General features: G+C 38.0%; 1 protein-coding gene and 1 long non-coding RNA gene across 3 annotated transcripts; one reads left to right on the top strand and one right to left on the bottom strand.

Moving 5' to 3' along the window:
• Nucleotides 1-727: 727 nt before the first annotated feature.
• On the bottom strand, nt 728-20,928 carry LOC122658099. Its single transcript, XR_006332415.1, has 3 exons — nt 20,915-20,928; nt 13,462-13,465; nt 728-852 (listed from the first exon to the last, which is right to left on the bottom strand). It is a non-coding gene; the product is annotated as an uncharacterized LOC122658099 (long non-coding RNA).
• Nucleotides 20,929-22,832: 1,904 nt separating this feature from the next.
• Nucleotides 22,833-24,306, top strand: LOC122658085 (putative expansin-B2). Of its 2 annotated transcripts, XM_043852981.1 has the most exons (5): nt 22,833-22,951; nt 23,003-23,058; nt 23,175-23,287; nt 23,431-23,618; nt 23,909-24,306. In XM_043852981.1, the coding sequence occupies exons 1-5, from the start codon at nt 22,866-22,868 to the stop codon at nt 24,240-24,242; spliced, it is 777 nt and encodes a 258-aa protein (XP_043708916.1). In that variant the 5' UTR covers nt 22,833-22,865; the 3' UTR covers nt 24,243-24,306. The 2 variants fall into 2 exon arrangements, with proteins under 2 accessions (XP_043708916.1, XP_043708910.1); XM_043852975.1 differs by having other exon boundaries at nt 22,851-23,058.
• Nucleotides 24,307-26,749: the final 2,443 nt, after the last annotated feature.

The raw sequence follows: 26,749 nt of genomic DNA, 5'->3' as shown, positions 1-26,749 counted from the left end.
GTTCCTATGTTTTGATTTTTTTTTTGTCCCCTGTTTTTTTCTTTTCTTTTTGTATTTTTCTTGAGGGTAAATTCAAAGGGCAAAGCCACAGTCAAATGTTCAAGAAACCTCAAACCAGAGACCACTCTTTCACTCTCTTCTAACTGTCCTCCCTATCTCACCTATGCAATCCAGTCCCTTGGTGTCCGAAGCTCAATATAATGCAGTACCTTACTGTTCTAATCATTTCCATGTCATAATGTACTTTTCTTTTTTATATGTTCAATATAAAGATCTGATTGACATTTCTCATAACTTGGCTATGTTTTCCTTAACAATTTTCCCCCAAATGCATTGCAGTTAAGATTGCCTCAGATGGAACTAGCCACAACACAAGCTATTATGGGAGGAAAAAGACAATTTTGATATTATGATTACTGATGTTCACATGCCTGACATGGATGGGTTTAGGTTATTGTTGATCATCAGTTTGGAAATGGACATACCTGTAATTAGTGAGTTAATCAAAATCTTATGTTACACTTTGCATTTTGGAAAAAGCTTGGCTCTACTTGTTTCTGGGTAAAAACTGTGTAAAAGAATTCAAATAAATCCTCTCTTTTCATATGTTATCTTAAAATTTAATTTCTTCTCGCAAAGTGTAACATAACTTTATAGTAAGTTATATTAGTTTAATTCTAGAACTTCTATTACAATATTTTTGTTCTACAGAGGTTGTTTCCAAGAAGAAGGGGTGGGGCGGTAGCTTAAAGGGAGGGATCTTTGCCGTGTCTGGAATGCCGTTTTCCAGAAGACAGGTTTTCTGGATTGAAATCTGAAACCCGTTTGGCGATATCTCTCTACCTCTCAAACCTGAAATGTTTGGCAGATTATAGCTAGAAGAGAGTTTTCGTGGTAAGTGCTTAAAATGTTAGTATGGGTATAAGTGTATAACATTAGCATGATTATTTCTTTTATCCTGTCCATAATATAAAAGAGCTAAATGTATTTAAATCTCTCTCTCTCTTTGCATTTTCCTCTGCATTTCAGTTTTAGTGGGATTCTCTTCTTCTGCAATATAGCTTCATTTTATTTGTTGCCCTTTCTTGGGCTCAAGACGACTCTTTAGTGCCAAAGGACATTTAGCTTTTCTTTCCATGATGTCTTCATTGTCTGAAATTGAACAAATGCTTTAGATTCTTTTTGTAGGGGAAGCAAAGTGGCTTCCAGTGCACTTTGACTGTTTTGGCTAGGATTCATAGCTACTTATTGTCTGAGAGTAGATTGATTTCCAAAGGTAAGTTCTCTGGTTGCTTTAGCTAGGATATAGAGCTATTAATGGGAGCTCCCCCCCCCCCCCCCCCCAACCAAAAAAAAAGGAAAAAGAATAGCATTATGATGCTGTATATGCTTACTGCAATGATACCTACAGATTGCTTGTTTCTTTTTCTTTTGTAAGCTTAAGGGATAAATTATAGTTTTTGTTAATACCTCAGATGAGGGTTGGATGACTAGTTGATTATTCATTGTTTTCCTTCTAGAGTCCCTCAGGGTCATGTTTATATGTGGTTCCGATCTACTTCAATCTTTTAGCATCCTTGGAGTTTGGATCTATGAGTAGGTATGTTTCTTGGAAGTCATGCTCTCTGCTTTCACTAAGAAGTTGGTTAGTTGATAAACTAATTAATTTTGATCATATTGATTCTCAACTTGCAAATTTTGTTGAAGTTACAAAATAATATTTGCATGCTTTTATCCTTTTAATTACTATCCTAAGTAGAATATGTTCCCCATCACGTTTCTGTTTTATACTGTGAATTAGATTAGTGGCTCATTGTCAGATCCACCGTCCTTCCAGCAGCAAGTGAACAAAAACAAGTGAACTCTAGCATTTGGATATGAGTAGTTTTGTTGCATATTATTATTATTTTTCTGTTCTACCTCAAATTTAGATTATGAAATCACTTAAATCTAATTTAGTAACAATGTAGAAAGTGAAATCTGAGTTCAGAATTGATATCTATCAAAATGTCAACTTGAGATTAGAAGATCTGAATTTTAACTTGGTGGAAGGTAATAATCAGAATCTGAGTAATAAACCCAATTGATTAATGTGAAATCAACACATAATCAGTTTTGGCCCCCTTTCCTTTTTCTCATTAGAAACTTTGTTAATCCCAATTCCCAAATGCTTACAACTTTATACATGTGGTAATGAGTGTTGTACAGGTTATAGAAGTTTAGTGAACAATTTTCATAGATTTTTGGATCAACTCTCTATCCTTTTCCATGGATTTGAAAGGCTACTTTGTATTGATTGTCAATTTGAAGGCTTAATATGCTAGATGCTTTTATTATGCTAGTCTTAAAAGTTATTTTCATGTTACAAATTTTTTTATTTCTATTATAATTTATTGGTCATTATTTTTAACTATTATTTATTTCGAGAATAATCCTTTGTTATCTATATATGTGTGATAGGTACCTGATGCCTATAGTGGTCACGATGAGTCAACACTACAAGGGAATCGCTCTTCTTTAGCTAGTCATAATGCTTCTTCGTCTCAACAAGGTAAGTGATATACAATTTATGATTTTATCATGAGTATTTATTAAATAATTGTTTAATTGTTAATTTTATTAATATTGATTACAGGAAGTATCCCATAAACTCAAAATATAGTCAATCAAGAAGGTGGTAGACCATTGTAGAGTTCCCCATTAGCATAGCGCTTGGGAGGCTGAGACTCGGTCAAGATCTGAACAACAAGGAGCACTCAACTGCTAGTCGAGTTAAGTAGTGGTTTTTTTTTTTTTTTGGCGTACAATGTGAATTGTTGGGAGTTGAGTTTTTTTAGGATACTACTGTTGATTTGTTAGGTATTTTGGATTTAAGTGATTTGGATGGTGAACATGATTTTTATTTTAGATGTATTTTGAATTTAAGTGATTTGGATGATAAACACGATTTATGCATTTATATATATTTTGGTGTTAAACAATTATGTGTATTGAATGGTTTTTTATTTTAGCCATATTACATGTTGAATGGATTTTTATTTTAGATGTATTGTGTAATGAATGGATTATGTGGATTCAAGAAACATGCATAATCTAAAATTTTCATAATTAAAATCCACAACTATAAATTTTGTTGCACAAAAAAATTGCAGTTAAAATTTGTAATTATAGACTTTGATGCACAAAAATCCGCAAATAAAATCCATAGTTACAAGTTTCATAAAAAAAATCCGTAGCTAATATCTGCAGTTATAGCCTTTAATGCACAAAAATTTGCAATTGCAATCTGCATCTACATGTCTATAGATTTTGTTGCACAAAAAATCCGCAATTAAAAAACGTAGCTATAAATTTTGGAACACAAAATTGTGCAACTAAAATTTGCAGCAATAGATTTGTTGTGGAAAAATCCACAATTAAAAGTCCGTAGTTAGATATTGACTACGGAAAAATCCAGGATTAAAAATCCGCAGCTATAGATTTGCTGTGGAAAAATCCACAGTTAAAAATCCGTAGCTATAGATTTGTTGCGGAAATATCCGTAGCTAAAAAATATGCAGCTATAAATTTGTTGCAGAAAAATCCACAACTAAAAATCCGTAGCTACAGAGTACCCTTTTCCTGCGGTAGGATAACCGCAGCTACAGACTTAGCGACGGCACTTGTAGCTGCAGATAAAAAACCGCAGGTAATCCGTAGTTATAGGCTATTGCAGCAAATTTTTGGGCCTATTACTGCGGAAAAAAATGCAGTTATAAGCCCTTTTTGTTGTAGTGTCATCACTTATCCATTGGGCTTCAGTTAGGTTTGTGCAATCAGAAAATTTATTCACTATAGTGTAGAAAATATTGAGGTATTTCAGTCCAAACTGGGTCCTCCTTTTCTAAGAATTGAACTCAGAGCCACTAAAGCTTTCCAATTTGATCATCTCAATTGGAACAACATATTTTTCCATTGTTAAGTGATTTATTTATGTGCCCAAGTAAAAATTCAAATAAAAATAAATACTTCAAGGAACAATCACACTTGAGATGGAGAACCCTAGATTCAGATGATGGAGGAAAGGATGGCGGCAGTGCAGCGGCGTCGACAGTTGTGGTGTGCACCCTAGTCTTTGGCGGAACCGAGTCACTTGTTGCTATTCGATAACGGTAGCTTGATGTCGCATCCATCAAAAGCTAAAGCCTTTTGTCTTCTTTTACGTTTCCTTTGTTTTTTTTTTTTTTTTTTTCAAAATCAAAAACAAAGTTTGACCTTTTGTCCTGTTCTCAAACAAAAGCTTAGACCTTCCTCTCTCAACGAATTTTGATTTCCTTTTTTTTTTTTTTGTCAACAAATCAAAACAATTCATTGAAGAGATGGCTCTCTGCCTCTCTGCCAACGTGATTTGACCTTTTCCTTTCAATAATCAATGCACGATTGCCAATGCTTGCTCCCTTCAGGTTCCGTTTTGAAGACGATTACGCCAACGAAAATTACAGAATTGAAGTCGATCTTTTAAAATAAAAAACCTGCAATCGTGACGTACGATCTCCAAAGCCGAATCAAGGATCGATCTTCCAAGCGTAATATGATCTCTAACGGAATTGTAAATCTGAGAATTCAAAACCAATCTTGATCGCAGAGAAACAAAAATCCTAATGCTTTAAGATTGTTAGGGTTTAGGGTTTAAGCACAAGATTACTTAAAGCATTACACCCTAAGTATCTAGTTTGGAATACCCAGACTGCTGCCTCCAGCTAGTATTTATAGGAAACTAAGGTTTAGGTCAGATGGGCTAATTATGAGATTGCCCCTCACAGTCTGAGTATTAATACAAGTAGGATTATATTAGAACATATGAAGAGATATTACATAAATACCCTTACAAAAGCATCACTCATCACTCATGTAATCTTCATTCCACCACTGCGACTTCTAAGCCCTTCTTGAAGTTCCATGGCGTCACCATGAAAAGATCCATTTGCTCTTGTATGTTGCCTGTGAATACATTGTTTTCTGGTATCCCATCATCTACTTCATAAGCTTTTAGATTCTCAAGGTCTTTGTCGATGTTCTTGAAGATCTGGCCATTGGATTTTACAGTGTCGTAGAATGAGATCACCTCCGGGGCAACAGTCGAGCATGAAGAGAGATATAGGGTGGCTTGAGAATGGGAACGAGAGGACAACAACGTGGGGAGCACTGCTCAAGTGATAATGAGATCTCCAGGGGAGTTTTGTTGGGTTAAATGGTGGTTTGTGTTTGTGTTCAGAACATAGAGGAGATGAATTGGGTTTTTTTCAAACGCTAAAAGATCCAATTAGAATCGGCTAGGAAGAAGAAGGCTGGTTGCAAGGTAGTCATCACCGTCAGTGATGGATATGTCCTAGGGTTTCATTGCTGACTTCTTCTTCTCTCAATTTTCGTATGTTTTGGGTCTTCAATCTTGATTTGAATTTGTAATTCGCTTGAGTGGAGAAATTGTAAAAACAATAACAAGGGTTTTTGTTTTTCCCTTCTCTTTTTTCATTCTTCTTCTTCTCGTCCTTTTATCTCTGGTTTTATTTTCCCCAATCCCCTGTTCTGATGCAGAGATGGTTGCCGGAGCAGCAGGTGCTCCCAAAGCCTTCTCGCTCCAAGTTAAACGATTAAGGGTATTATGAGCAAAACTATCTTTTCAAAATAAAACTGACATAGTTATCATTCAGGGGTATGAATGTAATTTGGAAAATTTTAGGGGTGGTAGACGTAATAGTTTGAAATCATTGGAGTGGTAAACGTAAATTTCTCAAAAAATTAAAATGAGAGGCAAAAAAACAGAAAAGTCAATGAATTGGGACCATTTGATGTCCAAACTGCCAAGTGTCAACATCTCCACCTAACACTGCCGAACTTCACACTTTTAGGAATTAAAGAGGATTAAAAAATCCTCTATTTGGTATTATTTTTATTTGGGTAAATTTCACGGACATCCTAGCATTTAAGCCTAAATGAACAACCACACAAAATTTTCAAAATTCAACCTCTCCCCTAAAGTGTAACACTGTTAACTTAAAACTTGAAATGTCCATTTTAACCTCCATTACTTATATACATAAAAGCCATTCTACCCTTTCTTTACCGAGACCTACAGTAATAGTGGCTCTGATTTTTTTTGCTTCAGAAGGTGATGAAATACTAATACATGGGTTTTGAAGTTCCATCTAGGTTAGAAAGTGTTGCAACCTTGAAAGACTAGTTTTTTTATGGTCTGTGACAATGACAAAGAATAGAGTTTCCTCCAGGTTAGTAGGAATTGTTGTTCTTCCTCTATGTTATCACCAGACTATGGGCAGAACAATATAAGAATACAAACAGTAATAAAAGCATAAACAGCAGTACGAAACAAGAGTATAAATAATCAAATAAATATACATACTTGTTAGTTGCAGGATATCGCCAAAGGAGACAGTAGGTTGGATCGAGTGGTATCTAGATGACACTCTCCTTAAGGTCTTTAATCGCCCCTTATTAGTGCAGACCAGGAACAGTGCGATTATATCTCCAAGATGAAATGATCCACTAATCACTAAAGACGGCACTCCCAAAGTGATTACTGAAGGGGTCTGAAAGCTATATTCAACACACAGAGACAGTAAGGACGGACAGAAACACTCTCTGATGAAAACAGAGAAGAACCACTCCTTGAGAAGCAACAAAACAGGAAGAGACGAAGTGAAGTTACCCTTGCCAATACCCTTGTATATATAGAATACGTAGAGGCAGGTTGTAAAGGTACTGTACGTATATAAGCATCCCTGTATACGTACAGGTACTTTAAGTGTCTCCTTATGTGTGTACAGGTACCAATACACACTCGTATAGGTACTGTGGGTGCATGTATAAAAACAAAAATCCCAATCCCAAACCCAAACCCAAACCCACACGTGGATTTGGCCCGGTTCGATTCGGTTCGGTTCAACGCGTGTGTGCGTGCGTGATTTAAAAGCACCCCGGACCAACCCCCACACAAGTGAGAGGACACACTTCTCTCTAAGGAACCCATGTCCCTTAAGGACCCATGAATATTTATAATCAAGCTCACATCCTTGAAGCTAACCAATGTGGGACTAAACAACATTAGTTCTTTTACAAATGCAACTCAAAATATGGAGGGAAATGAAAATTCAAATTTGAATAAGATTGCTGAAAAGACCTTTTAGACAAAAGACAAAGACCACATGTGACAAAAACCTTTTGAATCTTTAGTATAATGAGATATAATGAAATTGAATATAATTTTTATCCAACAATCCCCCACAAGATTCAAAATGTCGATAGAGTGACAAAAGTGTTGAGTATATTAGACATAATAGGACACATCATTGCAGGTGTCTTTCGGACTTGAATCTACACTAGGTCTGATGAACTTCGCTACAGAGTACGAGTGAAGTCAGACTTCTTGAACCTTTCCTCATTGGTGTAGCCGGCAAGCTCACCACTCATATCCTATCAGTCGACTTTACATGACGTACCCTAATAAATTAAACGGACATTTTACTCTGTTTTTCAAACAGAATCCGACCTTGTCCCATATCTTGGTATTATGGACGTTTAGAGAGTTCGCCTTTAAAACTCTCATCGGTAGGTGGCCTCACCTCCTACATCCATTTAGGTCAACCCACAGTATGCACCACAGATAACACACCCCCACATTTCGTGAGATTTGGTTTGATTAAGAGTTAGTAACTCAACCTCTTTCATTGTGGTGATACTACCTTTTCATCTAACAGAATGAACAACTATTGGTAGTACTCATCAAATCATACGGTGATTTCGTTTGTACCCATTGAACCTAATTTAGGAGTTAAACCTCTTCATAGGTTAGGTTTCCATCATATGACCTATGTCACAGGCTTTAAGCCCATTCCCTTAGATGATTCTATATAGATCTTTGTAGGCATTGGTTTTGTGAACATGTTTGCTAAATTACAGTCCAATTTTACAAAATTGATAGCTATTGTTCCCTCATTTATATACTGCCTTATAAGATTATGTCGTAGGCGAATATGCCTCCTTTTTCCATTATAGACTCTACTTTTAGCTTTAGCTATAGCCGCCATGCTATCACAATGAAGTGATATCGAAGGAACAGGTTTTGGCCATAGTGGAATATCTGCCACTAAATTTTTAAGCCATTCGGATTCAGTTCCTGTCTTTTCCATGGCAATAAATTCTGCTTCCATCGTGGATCCTGTCCCACAGGACTGTTTAACCGATTTTCACGAAATCGCTCCACCTCCTAGTGTAAATATATATTTACTAGTTGCTAACGATTCATTTGTATCTGATATCCAGTTAGCATCACAAAAACCTTCTAATATAGCTGGGTTTCTGCTATAGTGAAGACCATAATTAACGGTACCTTTTAGATACCTCAATAGTCTTTCAATAGCATCCCAATGTTCGTTGCTTAGGTTATGAGTATATTGACTCAGTTTTCCCACAGCTAAAGCTATATCAGGTTTAGTGCAATTCATTAGATAAGAAACAGAACCAATTATCTGTGAATATCTTTTCTGATTCACAGGGTCACCTTGATGTCGTTGTAAATGACAGCCCATCTCAAAAGGTGTTTTAATCGACGATAAGTCAAAATATCCATACTTTTTAAGCAAGTTTTCTATATAGTGAGCTTATGATAAGATAATCGCTTTCTCCTTCCTGATGATTTTGATTCCTAGAATCACATCAGCCTCTCCCATGTCCTTGGTTTCAAAATTGGACATTAAGAGATTTTTAGTATGTCTCACTATATTTAGGCTAGTGCCCATAATCAACATATCATGTACATAAAGTAAGATGAACACATCTTTTCCGTGATGAAACTTACTATATAGACACCTCTCGGCATCATTTACAAGAAATCCATTTGATATGAGTACCATATCAAGTTTTTCATGCCACTGCTTTGGCACTTGTTTTAGTCCATACAAGGACTTAACAAGTTTGTATACCTTATTTAATTGTCCAGGCACAGTATAATCTTTCGGTTGCCTGATGTATATCTCTTCCTCTAAATCTCCATTGAGAAATGCTGTTTTTACATCCATTTGGTGTATCACCAAATTGTAAATTGATGCAACAGCCACCATTACTCTTATAGTGGTGATTCTTGCTATTGGAGCAAAAGTATCAAAATAATCATAATTCTTCTTTTGCCTAAAGTCTTTGACGATTAGTTTGGCTTTAAATTTATCAAATGATCCATTTGGTTTCAATTTCTTTCGAAATATCCACTTGGTGTCTAACACTTTGGAACCTTGTGGTAAGTTTACCAATTCCCAAGTATGATTGAATAATAATGAATCAATTTCACTTTTTATTGCCTCTTTCCAGAAGACGGCATCTCGGGATGTAACTGCCTCATTATACGTAAGAGGATCCTTATCCACAATATGGGCAACCCAATTATATGATTTGGGATCCTCGTTTATAGAATAAACAACCCAATCATCACCAAAGTGCTTAGCTTTCCTTTGCCTTTTATTTTTCCTCAAATGACTTTCGTCATTATCATTAGATATAGGATCATCTTGATAAACAAAATTATTTTCTGTACTCTTTGATACAACATCTTTGAAATTGAAATCACCACTAGCATTAGTAACACCCATTTCATTGGATTTATAAGGAAATACATCTTCAAAGAATTCTGCATCCCTAGATTCTATTATGTTGTTTTCTTCACAAACACCATCTATGGTTTTGAGAACCATAAAACGATAAGCATTACTATGCGAAGCATATCCTATAAAAATGTAGTCAAAGGCTTTAGGACCAATTTTCCTTTTCTTTGACTCAGGTATTAATACTTTTGCCAAACAGCCCCATACCCTTAAATGCTTTAAGTTAGGTTTTCTATCAAACCATAACTCAAAAGGTATTAAACCAGTTTTCTTGTGAGGAATTCTATTTAAAATATTGCAAGCCGTTAGAATAGCTTCCCCCCACATATCAAGGGTTAACCCAGAACAGATAAGGAATGAATTAATCATTTCTTTCAATGTACGATTCTTTCTTTCGGATATTCCATTGGATTGTGGTTGGTATGGAGCTGTAGTTTCATGTATAATACCATTCTCTTCATAAAATTTGTAAAGATTAAAATACTCTGAACCTCTATCGGTTCGAAGTCTTTTAACTTTACTCCCTAGTTGATTTTCAACTTTTCTTTTATAGGATATAAAGGCATCACTTGCTTCATCTTTTGATTTCAGTAAATACAACATAGTAAATCTTGAGTAATCATCAATAAAGGTAACAACATAATTTTTTTTCACTTCTTGATTCAAATGATTTAAAATTGCACAAATCACTATGAATCAAGTCAAGGGGACCACTTTGCCTCGTTACTGACTTATGTGGCCTCTTTGTCAGTTTGACCTCTACACAAGTAGTACATTTAAACACCGGTGGCTTTCCAAGGCTATCAATAAAACCTAACTTGCATAATCTAGATAAATAAGGAGCACTAATATGTCCTAATCTATTATGCCACAAATTAAAAGAGTAAACAATATAAACGGAAGAAGCACTCGGCTTATCTTTTATTACGTTTAAAACACTGATTACAAAAAGACCATCACTTACATAACCCTTTCCAACAAAAACATCATTCTTCAACAGTACAAGTTTGTCAGATTCAAAGGTGAGTTTAAACCCAGCCTTATTGAGAAGTGGACCCGAAACCAAATTTCGCCTGATGTCTGGAACATGAAGCACTTCCCTTAAGACAAGTGTCTTACCTGAAGTGAGCTTCAATGTGACGGTTCCTTTACCGATAACATTAGAAGATTGAAAATTTCCCATAAAAACTTAATCACCCGAATTAACAACAGAGTAAGTACCGAATGCATTGCGATCTTCACAAATATGTCGAGTTGCACTCGTATCAAGTATCCAATCTTTTGGTTTTTCAACCAAATTTACTTCTGTAATCATGGCTGTGAAAATGTCCTCCTCCAGTAAATTAGCCTTCACTTTCTTAGATTTCATAGACTTCTTGTTCTGACAGTCTCTCTTGAGATGACCATGCTTACCGCATGTGAAGCACTTCACTTTTGACCTCTTGAAATTCGTGCCTTTCTTGACTTGAAGATCTTTTTTGAAATGACCTTGTTTGTTTGATTCGACAAGGTTGGCTTTGAGTCTTGCGTGCCCAAGAGGCTTTCCACCATTGTCCTTGTTCCTGTTCCTCTCCTCGATCTTGATTCGAATCACAACCTGTTCAAATGACAATTCCTTTCTCTTGTGTTTCATATTATTTTTGAAATCAGTCCAAGAGGGAGGGAGTTTTTCAAGGAGGGAACTTGTGACGAAAACATCAGGAAGAATAACATTTTCCTTAGATAACCTTCCCACCAAGATTTGAAACTTATCAATTTGGGAAGAGACGCTTTCGTCGTCGGTCATTTCAAAATTCAAAAAATTTGTTACCACATATTTCTTGCTGCCTACATCATCAAGAGTATACTTGTTGCATAAAGCGTTCCGGATCATATATGCATACTCGTATGAGTTATACACATTGTATAGAACAATGGAAAGCGCATTCAATATCCGATTTTTACATTGAAAATTGGCTTGAATCCATGCAATCCGTTTTACATCTTCTTCCAGAATCTCACTTTGTGGTGGTTTGGGATTCGTCAATGCAAAAGCAACACCTATTTGGGTTAAAGCAAAAAGAAGCATTTGCCTCCATCTCTTAAAATTCTGCCCATCAAATTGTTCGATCTTATCGAACTCTCCAACAATACTCATCTTCTCCAATGCGGGTTGAAGAGTAGTAACAGCAAGGACCACATTAGTTGGAATAGGATCAACACTGGATGTGTCCTTTTGACCAAGTGTATCTTGTCCAGCCACAGTCTTAAATCTGTTTATAACAGTATTAAGATCCATTGTTAGAAACAGTCACGACAATGTAAAGACCTTAAGATTGTTATCACCAGACTATGGGCAGAACAATATAAGAATACAAACAGTAATAAAAGCATACACAGCAGTGCGAAACAAGAGTATAAATAATCAAATAAATATACGTACTTGTTAGTTGCAGGATATCGCCAAAGGAGACAGTAGGTTGGATCGAGTCGTATCTAGATGACACTTTCCTTAAGGTCTTTAATCGCCCCTTATCAGTGCAGACCGGGAACAGTACGATTATACCTCTAAGATGAAACGATCCACTAATCACTAAAGACGACACTCCCAAAGTGATTACAAAAGGGGTCCAAAAGCTATACTCAACACACAGAGACAGTAAGGACGGACAGAAACACTCTCTGATGAAAACAGAGAAGAACCACTCCTTGAGAAGCAACAAAACAGGAAGAGACGAAGTGAAGTTACCCCTGCCAATACCCTTGTATATATAAAATACGTAGAGGCAGGTTGTAAAATTACTGTACGTATACAGGCGTCCCTGTATATGTACAGGTACTTTAAGTGTCTCCTTATGTGTGTACAGGTACCAATACATACTCGTATAGGTACTGTGGGTGCATGTATAAAAACAAAAATAAGATATTTATTTATACAAACCTAAACTCGGCCCGGTTTGGTTCGGCGCGCATGCGCGCATGTGATTTAAAAGCACCCCGGACCAAACCCCACACTAAGGGTGTCAATTGGGACGGTTCCCGATATTTGGGACGGGACGGTACTGGTACCGGTACCAAAAGTGCCCAGTACCGTCCCATTTAGTTAACGGGACTAAACCTAGATCCCAGCGGGACGGTACCGGTTCTTAAACGGTTCTAGGCACTGTAGAAAAAGGAAGAAGAAGTTTAATTGTTTCTAATGAGACGGGTTTATTAGTGTTGTGGAATTTTTTCACTATCATGAAATCTAAGTTGTCTACTGCTTTTTAAGTTTTTATAAAGCAACTTAAATTATGAAATCATAGTTTTACTTCTTCAAACTCTCTAAGATCACTATTACCAAAAAAAAACTCCCTAAGATCACATGTAATAAGCTTCTCATTTTTTTAAATCTAGAGAAGTCCTACAAAATGGAAGAATCCCGTTGTGCAAAAAGGAAGAACATGGTAAATGTAGTTGGTCGAGGGAGTAGCACTGTAGCAGGTTCTGTGAGGATAGACTTCAAGCTACGGTTGTTGACCTGTTGTTCCTCTTCGTATTCAAAAGGCAATTAGTGAAACCTTAATGAGTCGTAATTCTTATACCCTTTTTTTTTTAAAAAAAAAAAAAGATCTTATATACTCTTTTCTTTTTAAACGGTACTAGTAGTTTCGGTATCATCCGGTACCTAATTGGTATTTCGGTACTGGTCCCATTGGAAATCCCGTCCCAGAACTGTCCCATCCCATTTATCATTCGATACCGGGTTTTAGCGGGACGGTATTGGGACGGTTTCCGGTTCCCGGTTCCGGTCCCAAATTGACACCCTTACCCCACACAAGTGAGAGGACACATTTCTCTCTAAGGAACCCATGTCCCTTAAGGACCCATGAATACTTATAAGCAAGCTCACATCCTTGAAGCTAACCAATGTGGGACTAAATAACATTGGTTCTTTTACAAATGCAACTCAAAATATGGAGGGAAATGAAAACTCAAATTTGAATAAGATTGGTAAAAAGACCTTTACACAAAAGACAAAGACCACATGTGACAAAGACCTTTTGAATCTTTAGTATAATGAGATATAATGAAATTGAATATAATTTTTATCCAACACTCTATCAAATGGCGTTCCACGCATTTCATTTTTTTATTTTTTATGAACAAGATAAGTTCTAAATCCAATTGAAAATTAGCAGCAGAAACAATGCGACAAAGAAGAAGGGAAGAAGGAATAATTTGTTTTTTAAAGTTCAAGCTAATGTCGACTTCCCACATCCCCTTTATCAAATTTTTTTTGAACAATTCAATCTTCAATTCTTCGAGAGGTGTTTTGAATCCAAAAACAGGGTCTGGGAGTTCAAGCACCACAAATAAATCCTCATTGCAATGGGGAGCCACACCCACAATCCGTGGCTGTCGCAATTGCATAGTCAGTTCTTCCATCTTAGTTAGAAGCAGTTTGTTGTTGAGCCAGTTTTTGACCTATAACTCCATTCCGTAGAACTTACGAATACTTTCATCCAAATTGGATATCTTAATGGAGTAAATCTTCCTAGATGGTATATTGTAGCACTCCTGAACGAGCTTGTCTCCTTTCTTCAACTTTTCGACAGATAGAATTGTGAACTGGTTTGAATTCTCCGTATCTTCACTTGATAGGAGAATTTATATTTTTAATGTATGGATAATTATAGTCGAGTATTTGAAAATTCAAAAAATGAGAGAGAGATAAGATTTATTACAGATAGAGATGATCTCAACAACTAAGGCTCTCTTTGGTATCATTTTTATTTTTGATTTTTGTTTATTTTACAAAAATCATTAATGAAATTCATTTTTGATCAAAAACTAAAAACGTTTGGTAAACATTAGACATAATAGATTATAAAACGAAAAAAAGATTTGGTATGGTCATGTGTAGAATAGTTTTTTGAAGAAATGGTGGGTGAAGGTTTTTTCTCTTCGTCCATCTTCCTTCCTGGAAAACGGAAAGGGATGAGAAAAGGCTCAAATTAATCAAAACAAATTGAATAATTATTGTATTATTATTTTATAGAAGCACTTTGGGTCAAAACACTTGTTTCAAAAAGCACTTTTTCAAGTGTGTGTCAAAGTTTCAAAATTGTGTTTTGTTTCATTCCCTCCTCTTTTGTTTCCCTCCTCTATTTTGTTTGAAATTGGTTGTACTCTCTTGTGTGCAAGAGGCTAGAATTGAGCTCAAGAATAGTCCCACATTGGTTGTGGGAGACTTACTTGAAGGGTATATATATAGGATTGTTTCCTTAAGGTGTGAGCCTTTTGGAGAGGAAGACACCCTACTCTCTAATGTGTGGGGGGTCCTTGGGGTGCTTTTGAATCGCGCGCGCGCGCCGAGCCGAGCCGGGCCGGGCCGGGCTGGCCGTGGCCGTGGTCGGGGTGTGGGTGTGGGTGTGGATACGGATTCCACCCTCCCATGTAAGGGTTACACCCCTGTACGTATATCACCTGTATTCATACGGATGTATCCCTTCATGAAAGGGTACTCCAGTATTATATATACACCATGTCATTCCTGCATTTGATATAGACAACAGAAACGTACCATGTCATTCCTGCATTTGATATAGACAACAGAAACGTATTGTCCCTGCAACAGTCCGTTCCAGAGACAGATACTGTATTTTCGTTTAAGTAATAAGAGGGTTGTATAGCCGTTTGGTATCCTTGGTACTCGTATTAGGTTCTGCAACCTATACGTTTACGAGTTGTATTTATCTTGGAGGGTAAGGTGCAAGGTCAACCCCGTTGCAGAAGAGGGGGCATCTAAATCCTTAAGGAAAGTATCTTACAGATACGACTCAACTCGATTGTCCGTGCTTCTTCCTTTCTGGTTCGTTTCACTCTGCAATTGGTGTGCGATAACAGGTATTTCTCTATTTCTGTATATCTGCTTTGTCTTACAGTATATGCCTAGTATAACAATAATTCGTGGGAAAGCAGTAGAAAACACCATATTTATACCCATTACCACTTTTGGCGTTTTCATCGTTGAAGCAGAAATTCTCACCAAAAAATTGTTGGCTACATATATTAAGGGCCAAGCCCTACAAGAGCAGTAGCTACACATCTTTCTCTCTCATCTCGCCGTCTTCCTCATCTATATCTCTCTCTCATCTATCGGATGAAAGCGATTGCAGGCGGTGAAGTCCACTATCGCAAAAACCGAAACTCCATCTCCCAACATATTCATACAAGATTCATGGTCTCAAGCAGCGGAATCCATTGCTTATGATTCAAGCACTTCACCGCCTCCAGTAGCTTTCATCTGCGGCATAAAAAATAGCGGCAAACCACCTTCTCCCCCCATCTTCTTTACACTTTTTTGCAGAGGTTCTAATTAATTACATCCCCACCTCCATCACTCAATTTTGAATTTGTTTATCCTTTTCCAGTGCTCTATTTTCACCGGTTTGATGCTTCTTATCTATCAATGGCAGATTGGATATTTGTTTGTCCCTCGTTGAACACTTTTTTATCAAAGTATAATCTGAAGCTTTCTTCAACACATCCCGGCTACTTGGCCGCATTGTGTGCAAAATTTGTCTTGTCTGATGGGTACTGAACTTGGATATATTTTTTCTTTCCCCTCCCCATTCTCCTTGTTCTTTTCCCTGGTCAGTGAAAAAAAATAGCTTATTTATTAATGTTCCCTTATAAGATTAGTTGGAAGGTTTATGAGTTATGTAGGGGACAGAGGAGTTCTAACGTTCAAGAATGAGAAAAGGTTATCCAGAAAACGTGTTTTACAAGGTTGGGTTTGGTATTCACTCACCTTTTTTATTTTATTTTGATGAATGTATTCACTCACCTGTTGATTGAATGGCACTGTACCTTGATAGTTTGACGCCCTGGTTTTTTACTACCTATTCGTTGTTTCTCAGAAAAAATGGCTGCAGAACTGGTTGCAGCGGTGGTGGTGGTGCTGGCGCCGGCGGTGGCGGCATTAGCTGCCGTAGCTCCACCTTCGTGGGCCCATTCTTCATCGTTTCAAAGTTTTGTTTCACTGCGATCGTGGTCTCCAAAGAAGCACCCCATCTTCTCTCATGATCGGGGAAGAAGAAGAATGGGTTAGAGGCTCGCCTTTCTTTTTAAATAAAATCAATTTATTATTTTACCCTTCAATTTTGGGGTTTATAAGCACATGCTCATTTAAGTATCCACACAAATAGCGAAAAACAGTTTTCAACCAAAAACCATAAATGGCTTTCAATCTATTTTTTATTTTTGGTTTTTTTCAATCCTTTTTAAATAGGAACATGCTCCATAAACGATACCAAACACAACCAAAAACGTTTTTTAAGGCAAAAATTAAAAATAAAAACTATACCAAAGATGACCTAAGTGTTAACATTGAAATTTTGCCACAATTCTTGGTGATGATGACAAACAGGACACGGATGGAAGGAGTCTAATCCCAAAACCCAAAAAAATTGAAAAGCCCACAAAAAGCCCAAGATCTGAAGTTTGGTGGAACACCAAAACAGTGGTGCCGTGGAAGGACATGCCCCTGCACCGTGTAAATTCCGTGATGCCAAGGAAAAGGACGATGTTTTTCTCCATGGCGCTGTGGTACGCCTATGTGGTGCCGCAGATGTGGGGTTCACCCCTATAAATAGGAGGGGCCCCCACCCTAAAAACAAAAAAGAAGAAAAAAAGAGGAGACCCTCCAGCTCCGTTTCTGTGATATTTGAGGGTACCCCTCCCCCTATTGGCCTCTTTTGAGAAGATTCTCCTAAGCCATAGGTAGATCTGCCAATTACCCCGCTCAAGGAGAAATGTATTAATCCCGTCTCAGGCCTCCTATAGTCGTTATTCTGTCTGCATACAGATAACGAAGAAGTCCTCAATCCAGTCGTTATCCTGTCTGCATACAGATAACGAAAGTTCCATTCGTAGCCGTTATTCTGCCTGAAGAACCAATTCAAGACAAAGTGATGACCCGACCATCCGTCTCCACCTAAGCCAAGGGACAATAGTCTGAGATTTATCACATTTTCACATAGAGGTATAATCATTGCATCTCATATTTATACAATGTAGTCTCTCAAGTTTAATGTACATAGTAACTGAAATCTTTATTTTTCATATTGGAGAAAGTTTTCGTAGACGGTCGTGTAAACCATGTATGTGAGAGGGTGGGAGTTTCAAGGTAGTAATTAATGAGTGCGTATTTCCAATTTTTTGTGAGAGACTCTCTCCTGTAAATGGTTTACACGACCGTGTACAAAACCTTTCCCCTTTCATATTTGTGTAAATAAATCTTGATAAACATGTCATGTGATTTTGGTAATTTTTCTATTTGTCGTACATAGTTATATAAGTATATTGTATAGAGAAAATATTCAATATCTAGCATCTACAATAGAAAGACCGGATTAACCAAGCAAGGTGGGATGCCAATACCTTCCCATCTTTGTAACCTGACCCCTTACCATTTCTCTAACCAGACCATATGGAATCTCGTGGCCTTTCTACAAGATAGGGTTACACCCATTGGGTCCTAGGCCCGAATCCTAGGTAGTGAATTCATTTATTTTGATATGTAAAGCATGATCTTTACCCTCACGCCAAAGGAGAGAAATCCATCATCAGTCGACAATAGGCAGGGATTCAGAAGATATTCCCGGTCTCTTCCTCACCCAAAGGAGGGGAAGTGGGAGAGATTCGGACCGCGGTACCTACACTGGCGGCTCTGTTGGGGATGGTCAAGCTTTCAGTACTAAATGCTCTCTTTAAATGCAAGAACATTCTCCCTTAGGCATTTGTTAGTAGGATAACATGTTTGGCTAACCCCCATTGCTTGTAACATAATTGTACTAACTACATCATGCATCGTGTTCAAAGTGAAATCAAACAACGAGGGTACTCCTTGTTGTGCCTCTACCCCTGGGGAGGTGGGCACATCATACTAAGTACTCTGAGATCGGATGATAGGCATTTCCTATACCACCTTCGTGCACACACACAGAGCATGAGAACAAATTTAGTCCCGTGGTTAGTCATTGGACCCCATGTGTAGTCATGTGTAATTCGTGGTGAAGCCATACCTCTTGATATTTACTGTACAAATTTAGAATCATAAGCGAAGATGGTCACTAGTGTGCTGTGGGGTACATTGGATACTCAAAAAGGACACTAGTTAGATCATTCTAAGGTTGACTGATTTATCCTCTAAATATATCAAAAGAATCACGTACTGATGACTCGCGTAAGCGAGAAGTATATCGATTCTATCAAGGGTGACCATTTTTTATCCCATCAACCTACCTATTGCATGCATCATATAGGGAAATAGACCATATACGACTAGGGTACGCTACAAACTAACTTAATAAGTATATTCGAGATTTAGAATTGAGATCCTCGATAATCTGATTTGGTTTAACATAGGAGGCCTATCAAGTAGGAATTCCATAGCCCCTCGATAGCCCCTCAAAGCAGGTGTATCCCCAAGATAGCATATTATCAAATGTGCTATTTGCATGGAATCTAACATGTCCCGCGATAGAAGAGGCATCCTATATTAATCTGAAACATATTGTTTAGGAAAATCAATTAGGACCTTTATTCGTGACCGTTGTGTGACAAATCCAATTTGACTTAAGAAACTAAATGCCGAAGGATTCATGATATAGTTACATCTACTGAGAATGACAGCTTCCCGTGTCTATGGGTTCTGAATTTCTCATCAGACTTCTACCAAAAAAAAAAAAGAACTTCTCATAAGACGAACAGATGAAATCTGACCATCACGTCTGTGATTGTTCTTCGATGACATCCCGATCACACCACCTGCTGTTCTTGTTTGTTTCTGGGAAGAAAGAGAAGAGGAAACCTTAGATTTGCAGGAGATAAGCATCATCGTTCGATAGGGATATGGAGACGACGAATTAAGAGTAGTCGATTAATGCAGGAAAAGAAATAAATCCACATATATCGTTTTTGTCGTTGACGATTGAGAGTTTTATTTCTTTCTTCATCTCAAAAATCTGATTTGTAATTATTTCTTTTTGTTTTACCCCCTTTTGTTTTCTTGGTTTGTCTATAAAATTCCAATCAGTTTCATTTTTCATCAACTCTGATTGTTCAACTTTGGGTCCAAAAAGGAAGTAGAGCGACTGTGAAAGGGCGGAGGTTGCTGTGTTTTTTTTTCTACATCTTTTTCTCGATTTTGTTAGCGGAAGCTCTGTTGGGCACTTGGGCTTGCTATTATGGTTCACAATCTCAGCTATAGAACGATCGTTGGAGCTCGATCGTTCGACGAGAATTTCAAAGTGTCGCGTAAGAAACCGATTGATTCATCGCCACGACACTGATCTCCTTCTCCGATGACGAGAAGAACGTTTTGGATTCTTCCACCTAATGTCACCATTTTTGCTCTCAGAGTCTTCAAGTGAAGCGTCTTCAATGTCTGGATTAAGGGTGTCAAAACCAAGCCCGAACTGTTGAGACTGATCGAAATCGATCGAAAAAACCCGAGACCAAATCGAACCGAACTTTATTGGATTGGTTTTCAACTGGGGTATTATGGGACTGGCTGAAAACTAGACCATACCAGACTAATCGATAACAAATTGAAAATTGAACCGAATGAAACCGATAAAAATATAATGAGTATAGGGTTATGAATAATTGAATTGATTTCAATATTAGTGAGCAAATTTATGATTGTAAGGGAAATTGTTACAAATCAACGAGTATGAGGTTATGAAAATATGGAAATTGATTTGTAATAATGCTTCTTCCATTGATCTCCTTTTTAAGTGTGGGGCTAATGAAATATTTTATGTAGTTGAAAAGAGAAAGAGAAGACAATACGCACAAACCGAATCCAACTTGTTTAAAAAAATCTGGTATCGAATCGAATCCAAACTGCTATCAACCCGTTATCATAAATCGAAATCGATACAAAACCAAACTGCATCAAAATCGAAACCGAAGTCAAAACCAAAAAGTCTTTATTGGTTCGGTTTCGATTTCCCTAAACGCCACATCGAAATCGAAAAAACCATACCGAACCCGAACCGAATCGATCGATTGACACCCCTAGTTTGGATTGATTAATGTAAGAGATCGGATCGATTATGGAACGTTAGAAAAATAAAGAATGACATGAATGGATAGGTGAAGCAACCCATTACCCACCCATGCATCCATCATGTTTCGTGAACATGCTATGTTGGCCCGGCCCTTTTAATCTCTTAAGCTATCAGTTAATACTATTTGAAAACAAGGAGCATCGTAAAATAGTGAAAAAAAACCCCTCAAATATGATCCAAAAGCATCAAGTGAAACATGTTAAATCAAGTCCTTTAATCTATTCAAATATGATCCAAAAGCATAATGATGATTTCTAAGTTGTAAATCTATAGCTGGTATCAAATTTAAAACTTTAGAGGTGGAACACCTATCTCTTTTAGGATCGTCATGCCTTTAGACATCGTTATCCAACTCCAGTATTCTCCGATAATACTCTTGCATTTACGATTGTCATCAGCAATGGAGAATAGCAAAGGATTGTCTACTGGCTACCCCTTGACAATCTCTTATGTATACACTAGATGGAGTTGTGTGTACCCCAGTGAAGTCAAAAGCCCATTCCTTACAATACTCTCATTAACTCCCTACCATCAAAAGAGTTACTGGTAAGGATTTAGGAATTGGTATCGATCTCAACCCGTATCAATTTGGATCGAACGGATGTACTATTGTTTTTTTTTCAAAAATTCGTTATTTTTTCTTTTACATTTTTACCCCGACCATGGTACTAGTTGATTTTAGTAACCAAAAATTACGGTGTGTGGTTGATTAGGAGAGTATTGTCATATAAGATTACTTGCACTTCCACAAGATCCCGAATCCTTGAGAAGAAGTCTTTGTGTGCATTGTGTTTTGGACTTTATGGGAAAATGTCCCCAGATTTTCTAAACATCATATTCAGTTACGTCGACAACGTCATTCAAAACCCTAATCTCAGCCAAGTATTACGGGCCGTTGTTTTTTAATTTTGGACCGGTATTTGGGAAATGATCCTCTATCTCAACCGTCAGATAACATGAAAATTACCAGTATTTTAACGGCCAATAACCACCATCAACGGCAACATTGGAGGATGATTTGAGGATTTCCCTCTGAATTTAGCCGAAATTCCTGTGACTGTGAAGCCTGTGAAAGCGAAAAACCCCCTTGAAAAGCGGGTCCAGGTTAAATGTTAGTATTAAGAAAACAATTTGGGGCCTACCATCCTGGTAATATAATATATAAGTTCCTGTTATAAAAAATAAAAAAAATAAAAAAAAATTTCCGTGATGGGTCCCACCATGGAGAATAATTAACTGATTAACCGTCTCAGCTCAAGACGGCACGTTCCCGTCACTTGACTCAGCACGGCCGAGTTCGACTCGTTACTCATGGGTAGTTTCCACTTTCAATGAAGAAAAAATTTCGAGAGTGGTAATGTGGGATCCGGATCCACTCCAATGAGGGGCGCGCCCGGTTGGGCTGATTGAGTGTGTGTCATGATGTGTGTCTGTGTGTATCTGAATGCACGCACAATCAATCCAGTTGTCAAATGCCTCATTTGGTATTCACCCTCATTGGAGAGGATCCCACACCGATAATATGTATGTTTTACCGTTTGATGAGTACAAATGGTTGATAATGCATGATGCAATTGGGAGATGAGTTTTGTGCACAGTATCGGATTAGGTATTAGTCACTTACAGAACTGATAAGATACTGTATGGTAGATCGGCTGTATCGAATAAGTTTACACTTATTTATTCTTAAAAAATGGATTTTTTTATTTATTATTTTACCTATTATCTATATCATTTCACAAATATGATATCAGTTAGGTATTGCTATTAGTCACCCTCAAAACCATGCAATATCGACCATATCAAGTGATACGATACTGATACCTCAAGCCATGATTCGTACGGGAGTTCGATATAGTTGACAGAATCGTGAATTTGTAGTGAGGTGAGACAATTGACTCAGATTTTCTTTTCAAGTAACCCAAGTGTAGAGTATAATGTTCAGATCTTATGAGATTTGTTCTATAATTTTATATTACTTTATTTGATTGAGCTGCAAACTTCAATGACTTTTCGTCCTCTATAAAAACCAGTTAGCTTCTCTCTTTTCAACCAAGGCAAGTGAGCTAATAATACTATAGCTTTGATACCTAGCTGATCTCCATTAGTGGCCATGGCTTCTACACTTCTTCAAGCTTCCTCTTTCTGCTTCATCTTTGCTCTCTTTACTATATTTTCTCTCCTAGATTACTGTTCTTGCTTTAATCCAAAAGTACTCTCAAGTTATAATACATCTAAGACTGAGTCTGATTGGTCACCTGCTGGAGCAACTTGGTATGGAAGTCCAACTGGTCCTGGAAGTGATGGTAATGGAGTGAGATCACTGTGCCTACTTATAAGGATCTCTTCTTCTTCTTCTAATTTCTTTCATTTGATAAGACACTAATTAGAGCTAATTAATATAAACTTACTGTGCATGCAGGTGGTGCTTGTGGGTATGGAACCTCTGTAGAGCAATCTCCTTTTTCTTCCTTGGTATCAGCTGGAGGCTCTTCTCTATATAAATCAGGCAAAGGTTGTGGGACTTGCTACCAGGTGATTACATTATGTATGATAATAGTAGAATTAAGGGTTACTGAGTTGGGTTTCATGCATGTAACCTATTATTGAATTAAAGAACTAATCTGGCCTCTCTCTCTCTCTCTCTCTCTCTCTCTCTATGTACACTATCATTTCAGGTTAAATGCACAGAGAATGGTGCATGTTCAGGGAATCCGGTGACCGTCGTGGTTACCGATGAGTGCCCGGGTTGTGTATCAGAGTCAGTTCACTTTGATATGAGTGGGACTTCATTTGGAGCCATGGCGAAGTCTGGCCAAGCTAGTCAACTACGCAAAGCTGGACAATTGCAGATTCAATATCAAAGGTGGGCTAAAAATAGTTGTTTTTATGGTTCGAGAATGCAAAATCGACTTAGAATACATTCAAGAATACATACCAAACACAACCTTAAGAAAGATTGATAATTACATGATTACCACATTAAGTGCAATGGGTATTTCAAGTAAACCCTTTTGTACAAAGATTCCGGATCCTCTACTCTACCAACGTGGGGTGCCAACCCACATGGGGAGGATCCGGATTTGGACTCAATTAGATTAAGGGATACTAATTAATTAGTAGAGGAGTAAGTATATATGTTACATATGATTGCAGAGTGGAGTGCAACTATGGAGGAGTAAAGCTTGCCTTCCATGTTGATTCTGGGTCCAACTCCGACTACTTTGCGGCGGTGATAGAATTCGAGGACGGCGATGGTGACCTCAGTGGTGTAGATCTCAGGCAAGCTCTGGACTCAGATACATGGCTCTGCATGCAGGAGTCGTGGGGTGCAGTGTGGAAGCTTAACTATGGCTCTGAATTGAAAGCTCCTTTCTCTCTCAGGCTGACTTCGCTTGAATCCGGCAAGACACTTGTGGTAAACAACGCCATTCCGGCAGGGTGGAAGGCTGGTACTACTTATCGATCGGTTGTCAATTATGAAGACTAGCTGATGATCAGTTTTATCTAAAGGTCTTTATTAGTCTATGTTTTCTAAGTCTATTATTGTTGATTAGAAGAAGTAAGAAGAGGAGAAGTCTTACTCTTACATAATAGATAGCGCCCGTGGAAAATGGTGTCAACCATAAAGTCCCATTTCCCACGTGATTGATTAAAGGTAGCGATAATCAATCCAAAAATAATAATAATAATAATAAAAAGAATTTCCTCATTGGCTCTCTTTTTTTATTGGTAAGACATTGGCTCTCTTTTGTCATGTAACAACTTGATGTGGTAATTCTAAATATGGATAGGATTATGACGCCTATTAAATTCCAGATCTTAATTTAATCATATAATCCATTGGCACTTATTTTTCTATTTTTGGTCGTCTCATTTTTTCAATGGTTTTTCAAAAGTTACATATTTCCAGCAAACTTTCAGGGAGAGTTTTTTTTCCACCCATGGTGAATATTCATTCATTGTTAAGATCACATAATTATAAAAGCAATACGAACCTTATCATTTAATGAGTGAAAAAAATCCATTCATCAACAAGGGTTTTCTTCCATGTTACGACGCCTAGTGAAACAATTCACTTCACTATGACTTTCCTACCCCAAATTTTCACTCATGTTATTCAACATGGGAAGGGTTTAAATAGTAATTTCACAACTAATAATACTTTACCAAATTTCTACTTTAATCCCTAGCTACGGTTCTCTTCCCTCTCCCTCTCTCTCCCTACGGCAAGTGATTGGCAACCCCTTCCCCCACTCTGCAACCCCGCCCCCTTTGTTCTCTCTCTCTCTCTCTCTCATAGTTGGGACAAAGAACAGAGTCCATTGGATCCAGATCTTCTACTTCCTAGCTGCCCCGCAAGACCGTGCTGCGCACAGACACGGTGAAACGTGCAATAACTGTCTTACCTCCACTTGGGTAAGGCGTTCGGATAAGGGTAAGGTGGTCATTGCACATCTCGCCATGTCTGAACAACACAATCCTACCAGATAGCTCGGCAGTAGAGGATTCAAATTGTTCCTTGTTCATATGTGATGGGTCGTCAACTTTGTACGTGAACCTTTTTGCTCAGTTTTATAGTGACATATGAGAATGTAGTGGGATGGGGTTCCCTTGGAAGCTCTACCACCCTATAAATGGAAAGATGAGGGACTTTACTCTTCTCATAGGTGGTCGGAAATGACGACCTCACTCCCTGCCCGAACACACTGACCGGGTGGGGTGAGGTCGTCATTTCTGCCCTCCCTATGAGAGGAACCTACGAACCTGACCGGGCAGAGAATCTGAGAGGAGAACAATTCAAAGATGAGAGGTGGTTTGTTATGGTCATCCACTATGGTTATTGCCACTTGCCATTTCAAGCTTTTGTTAAAAGAAATCTATTCTCATGCTGTTAATGATTGCACTTGAATGAACTCAGAAACAATTTTTCTTTCCTCTTCTCAGCAACAAAAGCTCTGTTAAACATGATATATATTCTATTTAAACTGTTTGACTGCCTTGATTCCCATTCAAATCAAAGAAGGCATGCCCCTCTCTGGTGGTAGTGGCAAGATGGTTGTCTCAGTATGCAAACCAGATGTGTATTGCCTGATATCTGGAACTCGCCTCCACTGTCCAACTCGTACTTAGCCAGATTTTTGGAGTAGAGAGGGTTGGAATGAAGATTCAGCTTGTAAGGGGGAGTTATAGAGGGGTCGAGGCGGAGTTGCAGGGGGGAGAAGATATAGGATCGTGATCGTCTACGGCCTGCTGCCCGTAGCGGCCATAGCAGCACACTAATGAGGCGAGGCGTAATGACCGCCTTACCCCGTTCGAGCAAGACGCTCGGGCAGGGGTAAGGCGGTTATTGTGCCATGCCTCATCAGTGTGCCGCTTTGGCCGCTACTGGCAGGCAGGCCGTAGACGATCTGGATAAGAAGATATACGGGGAGGGGAGTGAGATGCGGAGGGTGGAGGGACAAAGGGAAAGGGTGTGGCTACGAAATTTGGCTCCTGTCTTGCAGTGGTGGGAGCTGGAACGTCCAGCCCAGCTAAACGACACCAAAACCAGGGGTGGGGTGGTCATTTCACAGGTGGGTCACACTTGGGCCCCACATGTGAAATGACCACGCCACCCCTTGTTTTTAGGTGGTTTTGCTGGGCTGGACGCTCCAGCTCCAGCCACTGCAGTACAGGAACCGGATCTGTAGCTACGGGGAGAAAGTACATGAGAGAGAACCGTAGAATTCTCTCCCTATAAGATTCTATTAGGGGTCAATTTACAAATATAACCTTTTATCTCCACTCACCAAAATGATTCATGAGGGTACATAAAAATATAGTGAGGTGATCTCCTTCACTTTCCATAGTGACATGTAGGAGGACCCTTGAAACAATATTGCAATCTTGTTTGAGAAAGAAACAAAGAAGAAGCTCTAGTAATGTCAGCTTTCTTGAATGTTAGTTTTAAATTTAAGGCTATTTTGGTATAGTTTAAATTTATGCTTATCTGAC

The sequence above is a fragment of the Telopea speciosissima genome, chromosome 1, assembly GCF_018873765.1.
Source record: "Telopea speciosissima isolate NSW1024214 ecotype Mountain lineage chromosome 1, Tspe_v1, whole genome shotgun sequence".
In the NCBI taxonomy this organism is placed as follows: domain Eukaryota; kingdom Viridiplantae; phylum Streptophyta; class Magnoliopsida; order Proteales; family Proteaceae; genus Telopea; species Telopea speciosissima.
This window is presented reverse-complemented; position numbering and strand designations above follow the sequence as displayed.